The following is a 17,660-nucleotide window of genomic DNA, read 5'->3' on the forward strand; positions in this document are numbered from 1 at the left end:
CCCGCAGCGGTAGAAACCATTAGGCTCTCCCTCCGCAACCTGGCTTTGTGTATGGGTGAACAGGAGGAGATTTTTGGCGCTCTAGGCAGCGGCATTAAGGAACTGATAGAGCGACAGGACGCTTGCTTGAACACGCTCGAGTCTCAGCTCCATTCCCTGGTATCAGCCCTGCAGCGGACCTCTCTAGTCACTCCCAGCACAACCTTCGCTGATGCAACACCCCCCAAGGAGCAAGCCGCTCCACAACCGACAGAGGTTAACACACCAGCCCTCTGCTCTCAAGGCCCGAGAGGTTATCCAGCGACATGGGTGAAGTGTGCTCCTTTCTCACTCAATGTGAGCTGCACTTTGATCTCCAGTCTGCCGCCTTTTCGCACTGATCGAGCGCAAGTAGCTTTTGTCATGTCACATCCATCTGGCAAAGCAGCCACAAGGGCCACGGGTTAGTGGATAATTTTGATCTAAAGATTCACAAAATGTACTCAAACAGTATTGCAGTCATGCAAGCCTTTGAGCCTAGGGACCTGACTACATGCATAAAGGACTACGCAAGCACAACAAAGTATTTCACTCTCCTGGGACATAGCACAGTTTTTAGGCTAAGAAAATAATACATTTTCAAGACTTCAGTTTTTATTTTTTCAATAAAATCAGTATTAATACACAGCACAAGCATATTCGATATACAATTAGTTGTAACTGAATTTCACCAAAGGATATTCAACAAAATAGTTAAGCTTAACACAAGCAACAATTTCAAAAATGTTTCACGTTGCAAAGTGACAGATACAGCAACGGACAGTGCTCATGCGCCTGCTTATAACCAGACAATACATCCAAAATGCAACAAGTGTCTTTATCAATATGCATTATTAATGAAAACCGACAACCAAAGGAGCTGTGTGGAATTTGCCCCTATGCCAGCTGGCCCAGGGCTCACTTTTCTTTCTGTAACCAAAATACATGTAGGTTTTCAGCAGCGAAGGCTTGGAATAACCTACAATCGAATATTAAACTTCAAACCCTTGTTACGTTGAATGAGTTTAAAGCTTCTGTGAAAGGACTGCAGTCTACCTTGTCTGTATGCACATGTGTTATGTGAGCAAGTTTTAATGTCTTAAATGTGATGTTTTATGTATTTGTTTACTGTTTTTAATGTAACCTTGCTGCTGCCCTCTTGGCCAGGTCTCCCTTGGAAAAGAGATCTTTGATCTCAATGGGATTTTACCTGGTTAAATAAAGGCTAATAACATGTCACAATCACCGCTCTTTGACAACAATATACCCATAACAACTTGTTAAATTACTTTGAATGTATTTCTTTTACAACACACCTAAATAAATATACTGTAGTATGCTGTGCTTGTATCTGGTTAAATTATGATTTTTAGTGAAGATCATGTAACAGGCTGTTCATACAAATTGTACCACTTGTGTTGTCTTGGTGCAGACGCCAGGGTGGGCAAAATACCATAGCCGAGAAAGCCACACACTGTCATCATTTTGCGTCTTTAGCCTAAAATGCTAAATTTATATAATCCATGCAAAAAACTACAAATAAATCAACTCGAAATAATAGTAGAACTCGAGAGTGGAAATATAATTTGGTGTGATGGGTTGGCAACACGGTTCGATGTAGTCACAGGTAAAGAAACTGCAGTAGATTGAACAATACTACCAAAAGGGTTAGCAGGAAAGGTGGCGCAGGAAGTAAGTAAAAACAGCGCTGTAGGAAGTGATATTTAAGTAAAATTGTGGATTAAAGTAAAAAGTTGTTGAATATAACGAGGGCTTTGAGGGTCAAAGATTGGGGGGCCAATAGAGAGGCACTAAAAGCAATATCTATCAGTTTAATTTGATTTGTGATTGATTATGGCTGCATCATTTATTCGTCCATCCATCTTCTTCCGCTTATCCGAGGTCAGGTCGCATGGGCAGCAGCCTAAGCAGAGAAGCCCAGACTTCCCTCTCCCCAGCTACTTTGTTGAGCTCCTCCCGGGAAAAAGCCGAGGCGTTCCCACGCCAGCTAGGAGACATAATCTCCCCAACATGTCCTGGGTCCTCCCCGTGGCAGTGGTCGGACGTGCCCTAGACGGAGGTGTCTAGGGGGGCATCCCAACCAGATGCCCGAACCACCTCATCTGGCTCCTCTTGATGTGGAGGAGCAGAAGCTTTACTTTGAGCTCCCCGCAAATGACAGAGTATGGGGTGTCAAAAAAAAAATCGATTTTCGAATTACAATAACAGATTGCAATAATGCATTAAGTCTAACTGTTGCAACGCATCGGACATTTTCTAGCATCTCCCTGCATGTGAGGACTTGCATTTTGTGGACACATCATTAGAAAGGCGCCCACACTTTCTGGGCAGCAATCGACCGGCTTCCTCTCTCCAGCAATGCTATGCTGGAAGCTCTGTCAAATCTTCCAGAAGCTGTAAGGTTCATTAAAGGCGAGCGGCTCATCGGGACGCACCGCCGTCGGACCGAGACCCGTCCGTCGGTCACGAAGCCCACCATCATCATCATCATCGCCTGACTGCAACAGGAAGCTAACAAACCAAATAATATAGTCCGTGAACATTGCTCCTAAGTACGGATTTTGTGTTGATTTATGTACAAAAGTAAACATTGACATGTGCAAAGGCAATAATATATGATAAAACATCTCCTCTTTATCACAAAGGAAAAACCTGCCAGGTGAATGGCTGATTTGACTACTTCCGGCACTGACGTAAGCTGACTTGCGTCCCATATGTGACCATAGGATGAACAAATATACTACAGTACTAGGACTATAGTGGCCATAACAGCTAGCTTCTACAGCAGGGGTGCTCAAAGGGCGGCACAGGGGCCATCTGTGGCTTGTGACTCCTTTGTTATTGGCCTTGGGCACATTACAGAAAACACCAGCTAAAAATTGAGAAAACAGCAAGAAGGAAGTATAATAGAGAAGGGGAAATAATGAAAAAGTTAGTAAAATAGAATGTTCGTATAGCAGTGGAGGATATTTTACAAGATTGCATTCGGAATACGTAGGGTACAAAGCAATAAATACATTCTTAAAAAAAGACATGGTTGACTAAAATAATTTAATGTAGGGTACCATCTCGATTCACACTCCATTTCAGAAAGTGGTGGTAATGTACACCACAAGGCTGCTTGCCAACCGCCATTAAACAAAAGAAGAAAAAGAAGGTCACCCTTTTTTAAGTACCAATCCATAAACATGGTGAGACAAGTAAGCAGAAGTGAATTAAAATTATTCTGATTGTGTTGTGGCTAAAGGACACACGTCTTGTTTACTTATTGTTTAATACGTTCCAAGCTGAATATCAAATCCTACCAGTGAGTCCATAGTTAGCGTTGTGGCAGCGACACCCGGAGAACATGGGTGCGTTTGTTACATGCTTTATTGTGAAACTTTTGCTTGACATACTTACTTGGTCCCGCTATAAACTGTTTGCTTGTCTAACAGAATTGCTCTTGTGGCATCCTTTGGATACATTTAAAACATTGGTTTCTTTCACTAAAAATTGCAGTTCATTTTTATACTTGGCACACTCATCTCGCGGACTGTGGGCCAGAACTAACCTGTTTGCGGGCCTAATCCGGCCCGCAGACCATACGTTTTACACCCCTGCTCGAGATCATATTGCTATTTTCCATGCCAACAAAGCAAATATGTCTGATAGAAAATGCGCTAGCTCGATGTAAATTTAGATTGGATATGACATATACATGCCACCGATTATTAGCAATTTTACATGGCGATTTCAACACCTCCAAATTTGGTAATCAAAACAACAATTAAGAGGCACACTACAATTAAACAGCTAGTGTGTAATACGTATAATACTTACACTATGATACTTACAATCCTTACACTACATTCTAAACATTTGTAGGGCTCAACAAAAGATAACACTGGCACATTCAGCATAATAGCAAAGACTACTTCCCGGCTTCAGTAACACACCTTAGCCTATACACTACTGCCATCTAATGTCTTGGAATTGCAACTGCATGCAAAGTTCACAAGAACACTTCCAAATGAGACTTAGGCCCATAACTTTTTCACAGCTTGTAAGAAAAAGGGAACGAAGTAGAAAGTAAAACATGTTTCCACAAAGTTAATCTGCCTACAACCGAAATGTACCTATATCCTGAATCGAAAACACTAATAAAAATATATATATAAAGGGCAGCTGGAACGGATGTGGAAGGTCGAGGCTAGCGTGGTCCCTGTGGTAGTGGGGGCGCTCGGAGAGGTAACCCCCAAACTGGGAGAGTGGCTCCAACAGATCCCAGGAACAACATCTGAAGCCTCAGTCCGGAAGAGCGCAGTCCTAGGAACAGCCAAGATACTGCGTAGAACCCTCAAACTCCCAGGCCTCTGGTAGAGGACCCGAGCTTGAAGATGACACAGATACCACCCCACCGGGGTGAGAAGGAGATTATATATATATATATAGATATATACATATACATATATCTGTACATACATATACATTTATATACAGCATATATACCAGGGGTGGGCAATTAATTTTTACCGGGGGCCGCATGAGCTACCCGAGCACTGCTGGAGGGCCACATCGACAATATTTCAATTAAATTTTGCTCAATATTATTTTTGATATATACCGTAAGATAAATAATAATAATAATAATAATAATAGTAATACTTCAACATAGTGTGTGTAACAGCATTCCATGACTAATATATATAAATTAACATTAATAATAAATGACAGTAAAATAAGCACACGTATGACTGAGGAGTCATAGTGTAACTTTGTGTGGTGTTTGAGTTGTCCGACTTTTTGTGTGGCCTTAAACGCACCAGTGGTTTAGTGCTATGCGTGTTGGTGACAGATGACAAGTTGGTTTTGGCCTGGTTTGTACGGCAGAAAATGACTAGTTTTTCGAGATAGAATTGTTTTACTCATGTTTTTGGTGTGGTTATGTCCGAATATAAACAGTTTTGTTCAATAAAGTGATCGATATAATTCCTGTCCTCGAAGCATCTCGATAGACGTTACAATAATTGAACGGTGTTCAATTGAACGGTGTTGACGAACACCATTAGGGCCGCTTGTTGTCACTGTCACTCAAAGTTGCATTGCAAAATTACATAGAATAAATATGTTTATTTTGTTTAGAATTCAGATGGGATTTGATTTGGTGCGCGGCATATATACTTGCTGCGCGCAGCGGACGCTTGAGCAGTGCGCAATTGCGCAGGCACGCACCTTAGGTGAGGGGACGTTGCTTTGCAGTTCATGTGTTGTTGAAAACACGCCATTCCTCATCAACTTTTCTCTTTTTGGCGTCTCGGGTGTAAACCGTGCATCACTTGTCGCTGCATGTGCACCTTCACTCGCAGGTTACACACGGACACACGCCCATAAATAATACTTTTCAAAATAAAAGCAGCACAGTTGTATTGCGCGCAGGACATAGATGTTTTTTCAACTTTATTTTGTAATTGCAGTTGTTCACATTCACTCACAATCACGCATACGTCCACACGGAAGTAATACAAATAACGATTTTCAAAACAAAAGCAGCACCGTTGTATTGCACACTCGACATAGATACTTTTTAAAATTTATTTTGTAATTTATAATTGGCCTCACGCGGGCCGGACAGGGACGCACAAAGGGCCGGATGCGGCCCGCGGGCCGCAGAATGCCCAGGTCTGATATATACTGTATTTTTAAACATATATTTACAGTATATTTATATATATATATATACATATATACATGTATATACACATGTATGTATATATATATATATACATATATGTATATATATATATATATATATATATATATATATACATATATGTATATATATATGTATATATATATATACACACACACACATACTGTGTATATGTATATTTAAATATGTATATATATATATATATATATATATATATATATATATATATATATATATATATATATATATATATATATATACAAGCACACCTGTGAAGTGAAAACCATTTTAGGTGACTACCTCTTGAAGCTCATCGAGAGAATGCCAAGAGTATGCTAAAAAGTAATCAGAGCAAAGGGTGACTATTTAGAAGAATCTAGAATATAAAACATGTTTTCAGTTATTTCACCTTTTTTTTAAAGTACATAACTCCACATGTGTTCATTCATAGATTTGATGCCTTCCGTGACAATCTACAATCTAAATATTCATGAAAATAAAGAAAACACATTCAATGAGGTGTGTCCAAACTTTTGGCCTGTACTGTATATGTATATACTGTATATATGTTATGATCCGCTGCCCGGATCATATTTCTGTTTGGGTTTTCGGGTCATTTGTGTTTTTCTGCTAGTCTTGGACTCCTTTTTAGTATCTGTTTATGCACCTGAGTTTGTTACCATAGCAACTGATTACTTTCACCTGCGGCGGGTGTTCCCGACGCGCACCTGTTTTTCATTATTGTCATTATTATTTAAAGCCTGCCTCCCCAGCCAGTCGGTCTGGCTTCGTAGTTTGTTTTCATACAACAGTTGACGACTTTTGTTCCTGCTCTGGTAAACCTTCTAGGTCCCACGCTAAAGGCTCTGTATGTTTCGTGTTTACCTTCTAGCTTCCACGCTAGCTCCTTTTGTTTCTACCTTAAGTGCTATGAGCACGTGTTTGTTTGTTCCAGTATTATTTATTTCTTAAATAAATCATTCTTTACCTGCAAGCTGCATCCCTGAGAGAACGAACACCCGCATCCATGCGACCCGGTCGTCACATAAATATATATGTGTAAATATATTTATGTGTGTATATATAAATATATATGTGTAAATATATTTATGTGTGTATATATAAATACATAAGTGTAAATATATATATATATATATATATATATATATATATTTATATATATATATATATATATATATATATATATATATATATATATATATATATATATATATATATATATATATATATATATATATATATATATATATATATATATATATATATATATATATATATATATATATATATATATATATATATATAAATATATATGGTCTTCACAATAATGCTGTGACGCATGACGGTATCAAAACAAAAACTTGGTTTGTAGTTTTTTTCAGGCGCCTTAGAGTTGGCCGAGTCTGAAAATAAACTACTTTTCCCAGAATTCACTCCGCAGCCCGGGGCGACAAGGTGTGGGCGTGGAACTCCTTAAGTAGGAAATGAAGTGTGTTCTTAGTGGATGAGAGGAATAGTTTTTTATGGACATTTCCAGAAAAAAATCATCAAAATCTATCTATAACTGTTTCTGTTGCTAACAAACAAACAAACACTGGCAAAAACATAACCTCTTCGGCGGAGGTAAGAAAGTCTGCGTTCTGTAAAGCAAAGCGCGCCATTTTCGTCTCCAGCATTTCCAAGACTACACAGAGCTAGCCGGTCACGTCGCAAGGCATGGAGGGAAATCACCCAAAACTGTAACTGTAAACTGTACACCGTGGGAAATGGGAGTAAACTGAACAACTACTTGATAAATCCTTAAACCATACATTTTTCCACCGCTTGTTTGTCTCAATGTCGTAGGGGGCTGAAACTGCACTCTGGCGGAAGGCAGGGTACACACCCTGGACAAGTCTCCGCCTCATAAACTGTCACCCAGAAAAGGTATTTAAAGCCAGCGAAGCCAAATATTTACATTTATAGAAGTAACTTTTTTGAGAAGCAGCATTTTCCAAACTGATATAAACATGTTCACTGTGGAGGACACTGCCTGTTTTACACTGGATGTTTACATTGTCAAGTTAAAGACACTCAATTGTGAGTTTTTTTAATTTATTTGCTTGAAACACTGGTTGTCCATGCACAATTGTTGCCCTTAAAAATACATATATGTAGTAATAAATATGATGAGAACATTTTAGCATTATCATGTTGGTGTTCAATTACAGAAAGTGTGTTTATTCTAACCATTTCTACCACTTCATTTTGCACACTATTTTGGACATATACCACATTAATAATTGTACCGTGAAATTTTGATACTGTTACATCTCTAATATGTATCAATGGCATCAAGAATTTCCAGCTATTTTAAGCATTGGGACCTCAAAATTATATATTGCATGAATGTGAAAGCTGGAATCTCACTCTGCTTTTTCTCTCCATCTCCAGCAGAACCTTCTTGTGTTGCTCAGCAATTGCTACCGTGGAAGAGTGAACCATTTGATAGATCTGCTCTCCTTCTTTGGTCTGGAAAGTGTAGAGACCTTCTCTGCTGTCACACCTACAAAATCAAAACAGTTTTGTACTGTATCATAGACACATCTACAATACATCTTCAAATTTAGCATTTCATTGTTAATTAAAGGCCTACTGAAACCCACTACTACCGACAACACAGTCTGATAGTTTATATATCAATGATGAAATCTTAACATTGCAACACATGCCAATACGGCCGGGTTAACTTATAAAGTGCAATTTTAAATTTCCCGGGGAACTTCCGGTTGAAAACGTCTATGTATGATGACGTTTGCGCGTGACGTCAATGGTTGAAACGGAAGTATTCAGACACATGGTATTACAATACAAACAGCTCTGTTTTCATCGCAAAATTCCACAGTATTCTGGACATCTGTGTTGGTGAATCTTTTGCAATATGTTAAATGAACAATGGAGACTGCAAAGAAGAAAGCTGTAGGTGGGATCGGTGTATTAGCGGCTGGCTGCAGCAATACAACCAGGAGGACTTTGAGTTGGATAGCAGAGGCGCTATCCGACGCTAGCCGCCGACCGCATCGATGATCGGGTGAAGTCCTTTGTCGCGCCGTCGATCGCTGAAACGCAGGTGAGCACTTGTGTTGATGAGCAGATGAGGGCTGGCGTAGGTGGAGCGCTAATGTTTTTATCATAGCTTTGACGAGGGCCCGTAGCTAAGTTAGCTTCAATGGCGTCGTTAGCAACAGCATTGCTAGGCTTCGACAGGCGGCACAGCATTAACCGTGTGGTTACAGGTCCAGTGTTTGGTTCGGTGTCTCCTGATAGTAGTATTGTTGATCTTCTGTCTATCCTTCCAGTCAGGGGCTTATTTATTTTGTTTCTATCTGCATTTAAGCACGATGCTATCACGTTAGCTCTGTAGCTAAAGTGCTTTGCCGGTGTATTGTCGTGGAGATAAAAGTCACTGTGAATGTCCATTTCGCGTTTTTGACTCTCATTTTCAAGAGGATATAGTATCCGAGGTGGTTTAAAATACAAAGCCGTGATCCACAATAGAAAATGGAGAAAGTGTGGAATCCAATGAGCCCTTTTACCTAAGTTATGGTCAGAGCGAAAAAAGATACGTCCTGCACTGCACTCTAGTCCTTCACTCTCACGTACCTCATCCACAAATCTTTCATCCTCGCTCAAATTAATGGGGTAATCGTTGCTTTCTCGGTCCGAATCGCTCTCGCTGCTGGTGTAAACAATGGGGAAATGTGAGGAGCCCTTCAACCTGCGACGTCACGCTACTTCCGGTACAGGCAAGGCTTTTTTTATCAGCGACCAAAAGTTGTGAACTTTATCGTCGATGTTCTCTACTAAATCCTTTCAGCAAAAATATGGCAATATCGCGAAATGATCAAGTATGACACATAGAATGGATCTGCTATTCCCGTTTAAATAAAAAAAATTCATTTCAGTAGGCCTTTAATTACGGTTTGGCTTGGTCGTATTCCACCAGGCTCAAGACATTGATATAACGTTGATTATATATACATGACCTCAAAACAACCTTGCAAAATAGTTGTAATTGTAAAGTGAGACAAGGTTGCTGTCCAAAGTTGGATTAACATTATTGGTTGGGAAATGGCCAAATTTCAATGGTCAAATCAACATCACAACCTGACATTGAATAAACATCGTCAAAGAGCATGTTGTTTCAACATTTTATTTGTGTTGTAGAGTATTGGTTAGAAAATGACCAAAATTCAATGATCAAATCAACGTCAGACCCCGACATTGACTAAACGTCGTCAAAAAGCATGTTGTTTCAACGTTATGTTTGAGTTGCTCAATGTCAGGACCTAATTCAACAAGTTCTCAATGTTGTTTCAATGTCTTGTGCCTGCTGGGATGGGACTGGTATGATGATAGATAAGCAACCTCATGCTACTGTACATTAGGGGTGCAACGGTTCAGGGTGTCCAAATTAGCTGAAATCAAAACAATTTCAAAGACAAACCTAGACAAACCAAACCTGTCCAGTTGCGATTGATTCAATGCCCTGGGAATACAATGACCTGGATGAGAACATCCATAGACAATTTAGGAATGTTTAAAAAAAGCTGTTTATGATTTTGTGTTCGAATTTCCTTTATGAATATAATACTGTTTGGTTTTGCTGTGTACTGAGTTCTCGCACTACACATTCAAGTTAACAAGTAGTCTGCCAAGAGCAGACAAAAATGGGAGGCATTTGACGTTGAAGCTGAGATTTAGTCGGACAAAAGTGCAATGCAGTCCAGACAACACTGGAAAAGACCGTGTTGGTAAAGAGATGATTCCTGACGCCTGCTGGTATTCAGTCCATTGAGATGCTTTCACTTTTTTGTGAACAATTCAACTCCCAGAACAATATGTAAAGCGGAGTAGTCCAAACTACTCCGCAATACAACGCAGTATGGGTGATGTGCATAACACTTTCGCTCCATACTTTGCCATGTTAGGTGCATTTTAGCTGCTTGATATTTCTGACTGATTACAAAACTTTAAAGAAGTTGCCACGGAAGTAAACAAGGTAGGAATCAAATTTTAACATACTCTTAATATTCAATTTTTTATCGTTTATACTTCATATTGTAGCGTTTTCAGGATCTGGTGTGTGTGTGTGTGAGTGGGGGTGTTAACAGTTAGTAATGTGTTGTTGATCAGTCTGTAGCTACAGCTTGCTTATATCAATGCAACGTGAAGTGCCTCTGATCACACTGATAATATTGTAAATCCTACATTTTGTACAAAAGATTGTTGTTACATCACAATCAACAGCGAAAAAAAGCGTTGCAGAATGTGTATTTGTGTGTACGTGTCAAGATGTGTGTGCACGCGCGCGTGTCGATATGACAGCATATTGGCAATTACCCTCAAAAATAGGGCTTCACCAAAGGTTGTACAGTATTCTTACATGTTTGGCAAAATTCCCTCTTCAATTTAGCATGAAATTAATATAAAGATTTAAATTATTGCTATCGCCAATTACGTGTTAAAACAGCTGTGTAAAATCGATCAGCATGAGCACACGTTTTATTTATTTATTTACAGACATAATTTATATTATGTTATGGTTTCTTTTGTTAATATTACAATCCCTTCTGCAAAAAGATAATCCCTAGAAGCGTGGAGTTTATGGATTGGGACCCACAGTTAAAATATACATCATCATATAATATACAAAATACAGTACAATACACTTAATTTAAAAAATCTACCCACCCAATACCCATTTACAATTTCATACCAACCTACCAACATGTTTACTTTTACAGAGAAGGAAGTTTATAATCCACCAAATCAGTCTCGATATCTTATTATTCAAATTTGATTGAAAAGTTGCATTTTGAAGATTTGCGATAATCATATCATACATATAGGGGTCAAGACCAAAATTATGCAACCAATGTGAAATAGAAATACATTTTGCTTGAAACACTTTTTAAATATGTTTAAAGAATGTGATTCTAGAGCTATCAATCTCATTCCAGATCACCGGGACTCTACAGGCGATACAAAAGCATTTTTTTCCCTCTTAATAAAGGTTTACTTCTGGTGTTAATAAAAGGAGTGGGCACTGGAATGAGCTGACAGAGTCTAGAATTTAATCCATATACTACGTTATACATAATACAAACACTGTGGAATCTGTTACACTCAGAACGCTTCACACACAGGCACTCTGAATGAGAGAGCACACAAAGTTGGAATAAATAACAATAAAATACTGGGGTCTTTTGTCTTATAATTGTAACTACAACTGAAGTTACTATAGTTATTTCGATATCAAATTTATTTAGATGCTTTATCTAATTACATTACAAATATATTTAATATCTATCACTACACTAACTTCAGAACTGTATAATGTATATACATTGTGTGTGTATATACAGTAAATATGTTATATAATATTATATTAATATAATTTATATGTACATTCTACACTTCTACACAGGCTATATATGTCTATATACTATATATATTAATGTAATGTTACTTTACATGCAGCCTGGTTTTGGCCTCTGGCCAAATTTATTTAGCAAAATGCGGCCCGCCAAGTCAAATGTTTAGACACCACTAATGTAAAATAAATGCACATAAGATTGCAGCAGTGTGCAGTCAAAGATGAAGATCATCACAACACTTTGGAACTATTTAAGATGCATTTCAGGTAACATAACTTTACTTTAATAAACTTTAAATAATAATTCATACTCTTAAAATATTTATGTTGCACTTGCACTTTCCTTAAACACTGTAAACCAGTTGTTTCCAAAGGGGCCATTTTTGGAACGCAGCTTGTTTTTTACTGGCCCACGGCTTATTGCAAAAATGAAATGTGTTATTAATGAGATGTATTACAATACATTAGAGTTATTTGCTTTATCCCCTATAATACAAAGCTTATAGAGCTTATAATACAGTATAGTGACCTCGGGACACCCCTAGTAACGGTATTTGGAATGAGAGTTTATAGAACGGAACATTCGGTTGGTGTATAAAATGACAAGCAATTAAAATCTTACCCTCCTGCCTCAAAGGTGAAGCAGGTGGCGTCACGTCCATAGCGACGCAAGGACCTGAGTGGCCAGGTGACCAGCTTGGTGCGGGGGTTGTGAATGTCCCAAAGGTAAATGTTCTCATGAGTGATCTGCATCATACATTCTCCATAGATGTCCAAGTTGGGGCAAGGTAGGAGGAAGACATTAAAGCGCTCTAGGAACAGGCCAAACAATGACAGTATAAGGAAAAATGGGAGCAATGCTTGCTGCCTGAATCACTAAGCATGACTAAAAGTCTTACCCTGTCTGTACTAGTTATTTCTTATGATTAATTATTAAAGCACTGTAAAAAGAGACTATTTAGCTCTGACATCCAGAAATAGGGAGTATAGCTGGACAATAGGGCTGGGCGATATGGACGAAAAAGTATATCTCGATATATTTTTATTTAAACTCAATATTCGATATATATCTCGATATATTTTCCGGTGAAAGTATACATATAAAGATATTAATTTTTGAGCGAGATTCACTGAAATTTAACTACTGTAAATGACAACTGTACTGTAAACAGTCAGTGGCACTTTTATTAACCCAGTTAGTCAAGATGGGTATTAACAGCACATCAAATAAACTGTTTAATTAGCACAGAATTACATACAGTAACATAAATAAAATAGAAAAATATTCTTTCTTTGTAAAATAAATAACATAGCTGTGCAAATAATGCAACATGTATCAAACTCAGATAAAAAATACATTTGCCGGCAGGCACTTTTTAATTCCCAGTCGACGATGTACTGTCGCACACGAACGGTTCTGGTCAGCGCCAAGTAAGTGACTTTACTTAATTGTGCGGCTATGATCTTCCTCACTTCGGCATACATTTTTGGCAGCTTTTCTCATGCAAAATATGCCCGGCTTGGCAACTCGAGAACAGTTTTGATTTGGACTTACATGGTAAATAACTCAAATGAATGTTTTATCCAGACATGTGTCACGTGCATGCAATGTGGGTTTACTTGACGTCGTCTACATCGCTAAAAGAAAAATCGGAAAGAAGAGAATCCCTCTGCCATCTTTCACCAGTTGTTTTAATATATAAATCACCCACTTGAATATTCCCTCTTCTCTTTAACGACTCTCTCGTCGTCATTTGGGATGTCTGTTGTGAATTCCCTTCCTGGTTCGAAGACCCGCCCTATCTTGCCTCTGATTGGCCTGTCCGTAATGTTTTGCCCTAATTTCAACCAATCGTGACTATTTGATATTGTGTTATTGTCAACTTCATCATTATAGCTTGCATGTTTTTGCAAAAGCAGAGTGGTCATAATCAATAAGAACAAACAAAGAAGGATGGGAGGGGCTCGGGCTGCACTTTTAATCACATTTTAATCACAATCACCATTTTGGCTGTCACAATTAAAGTGAGTGATCATCAGCAATATTAACATTCTAAAAGCAGGTTCCGCTTCACATCATATCAGGCAGTTACACTAGCAGCAGCAGAGAACAACAGCCCTGTAAAGCGGGCGCCCGTCCACGCTAAAGGCCATTGTGTATGAGCACAAAACTCCATTACCATGACAAACTTAAACAAGAACATTATTAGTATTACAAAAAGAGGGCGAAAACAAAAGGTATAAAGTAGACTAAAAATGTACCATAGTAGCAATATAAAATATAGCACATATGTAATATTTACATATTATATATACAGTATATAATATATACCGATATATTACCGTATTTTCCCGAATGTAAGGCGCACTTAAAATCCTTTTTTTTTCAAAACTCGACAGTGCGCCTTATAACCCGGTGCGCCTAATGTACGGAATAATTCTGGTTTCGCTTACCGACCTCGAAGCAATTTTATTTGGTACATGGTGTAATGATAAGTGTGACCAGTAGACAGCAGTGAAACATAAGAGATACTTGTAGACTGCAATATGATGGCAATATGACTCAAGTCAACAACTCCAACATTTAATATGTTCCATTGAAAATATAGAACATTACACACGGCGCTCTAAAATCTATGAAAATGTTTTAGTACGACTCTGGTCTGGTCTATGAAGCCGCACCGCTTGATGGATTGTCAGTGCATTAAACTTACGAGTATTATTATGGTGTGTGTATAAGGTAAGACATATTATCTGGTGTTTTATTTCGCAATATTATGCAAAAGCAACTTCTCTTACCTTCTGGTACCTGCTGATCTGTATTTGGGATCTGCATAAATCCTGAAACTTTGCGCGCGTCCACCTTTGTAGTCCGTGCTGACACCATAGTCGATAAGCTTCTATTTTTTCTCTATCTTCTTGTTATGGGACATTCATCCTCCGCTGTTGCCATTTCTAATATAAAGTAGAGTAAAGTTCTTACTTATATCTGTCCGTAAACTCGCCAGGAAAGCGCTAAAACATAACGGTGTAGTGAGTTTACATTATTTACTCAAGGAACTTTAGTTATTAGAGAGTTCCGGTCGGACGTTTTTTCACGGGACACATTTCTGGTCTTGTTGTTGTTTCCGGATGAGGAGATGCTGCTCCGTTATTGATTTGAGTAAAGTCTGAATGTCATTAAAACAGTTAGCTCCATCTTTTGACACATCTTCCACTCCCGTCCTTACACCGGTACAACAAAGATGACGGGGAGAAGACGCCGCCAAAGGTGAGCGACATAAATAAGACCGCCCACAAAACGGCGCATCCGGAAGCGACTGTCAGAAAGCGGTTTGAAGAGGATCTGTAAAACATAATCCCTGCAACATTTTGACCAAAGAACCACCATTACTAGTGGTTAGAGTGTCCGCCCTGAGATCGGTAGGTTGGAGTTCAAATCCCAGCCGAGTCATACCAAAGACTATAAAAATGGGACCCGTTTCCCTCCCTGCTTGGCACTCAGCATCAAGAGTTGGAGTTGGGGGTTAAATCACCAAAATGATTCCCGGGCGCGGCGCCGCTGCTGCCCACTGCTCCCCAAGGGGATGGGTCAAATGCAGAGGACAAATTTCACCACATCTAGTGTGTGTGTGACAATCATTGGTACTTTAATCTTAATCTACATGTTATTTACACCACAAGGAAGTGTTTTAAATTTAGAAAAAAAAAAAGAAAAAAATATGACTTCTTGTCAGTGCGCCTTATAATCAGGTGCGCCCGGAAAATACGGTGCATCATTATATTATATTATTACACTTTATCCTCATTGGCCAAATTGCTTTGTGTTTTAATTTAATATTAAAAGGTAAACAAAATGTTCTTTGGGGTTTTTTTTACATTATTTGTGGGGGTTTTTATGTCAGAAAGTTGTTACTTTACAAAACAATTCATTTGACGTAGCATTTTGTGAATGCTTTGCAATATATAGTTAATTCCTTTATGACATATTTCTGCTCAAACTCTTTATGGATGTGTCCTGTTATCAATACAGTTTGTGTCCCCTCAATCTTAAACAAATTTTTACGTCGTTTATTGCCGGTGACGTGCTACCCATTGGAATTTACGCACCCCTTGCATCTGGGCATGCGTATGCCCAGATGCACGTGGAAATGTAATTGCGCATTGAAGGACTTTTTCACATGAGTTTAATTACATTAAATAACAGTGTTTTTGTAATTTGTCATTTTGTCATTTATTATAGATGTGTCACACTACAAAATGTACGATTAGGTAAAGCGAGGGTCCAATAGATAATGCGCGGGCCATCCATGAAACGTGGCTCTTTTGTTTACGGCGCCAAAAAAAAAGCATAAAAAATGGAAAAATAGAATTAATGGCATCTTATAATTTGAAAATGCTGACATGTTGATACTAATGGGCAAAAACACAAATATTTGTCTTTAAATGTATGATTAACGTTAGCCTTTTTATTAGATTATTTAATTTCAAATTACATGATGGCGTTGCGTTTAACCCCCCCCCACACCTCCCAACACTGTCTTACCTAATATAATGTAAAATCGTGATTAATAATCGTGATTCCAACATTGATAAAAAATAATTGTGATTATTATTTTGGCCACAATCGTGCAGCACAACGAAGGGCTGCAAAAAAAACCTTCCACTTAACTTTAAAGCTCGGCAAAGGACGCTGTACACTTCTCAGCTGTTCTTTCATCTCGTTTTACACAACTGACACCATCCATCCATCCATTTTCTACTGCTTGCCCCACAATTTACCTAATAATGCACAAATGGAGGAAAATAAAGTTGGTGGTACCCTGAGGTCATTTAATGAAATATTGAAATGTGTCTGTAAATTATTCATCCCAATCCTAACTGGTTTATTCCCCAAAAGTATTTCTGCAAATAGTTGGTGAAAATCCAATTCAAGCCTTGGTGCAATTACCATACAGAACAAGAATTCATACACACAGTTGCTCGTGTATCCAAATTTACAGACAACAACAATAATACTCTACACTAGCATATGCCTAATTTTTTCACTGGTATTTTTTGTGCTAATGGTACTACCACATATAACAGTACAGTAATGCTAATAATAATATAAGGAATATGAAATGTGCCTAATGTTTTATTTTGGATTTATGACATTTAATTCAATACTGGACAGTCTTAAGCTTAATATTGATTGGTTATATTGAATCTAGCAACACAATTTGCTGTAGTGTGTTTGTGTGTGTGTTTGGAAATCAGACCTGTGTGTTCACATTGCATCCCAGCTGCCAGGAGATCTGGTTCTCCCATGATGATGTCATTGACCCGCGTTCCCAGACATTCATTTGACAGTGTCTTGAACCAGTCTTCTGCTTCCAGTTCTAGAGAAAATAAGACCAGCAATACCAGATATAGGTTCTTAAAGACATAGAACTGGGTGGATACAATGGATCACAAAAATGAAAAATACTGTAGCTAAGCCTAAAAACA

General features: G+C 38.3%; 1 protein-coding gene across 1 annotated transcript in view; it reads right to left on the reverse strand.

Moving 5' to 3' along the window:
* Positions 1–17,660, reverse strand: part of dok4 (docking protein 4) — a 79,934-nt gene that overhangs the window by 22,465 nt on the left and 39,809 nt on the right. The window contains exons 4-6 of the mRNA XM_062068458.1: positions 17,432–17,551; positions 12,793–12,982; positions 8,162–8,297 (exon numbers count right to left, since the gene is read on the reverse strand). Coding sequence (XP_061924442.1) covers positions 8,162–8,297; positions 12,793–12,982; positions 17,432–17,551 — 446 coding nt within the window. The remainder of the gene's footprint in view (positions 1–8,161; positions 8,298–12,792; positions 12,983–17,431; positions 17,552–17,660) is intronic.

Source organism: Entelurus aequoreus, linkage group LG02, assembly GCF_033978785.1.
Source record: "Entelurus aequoreus isolate RoL-2023_Sb linkage group LG02, RoL_Eaeq_v1.1, whole genome shotgun sequence".
NCBI lineage: Eukaryota > Metazoa > Chordata > Actinopteri > Syngnathiformes > Syngnathidae > Entelurus > Entelurus aequoreus.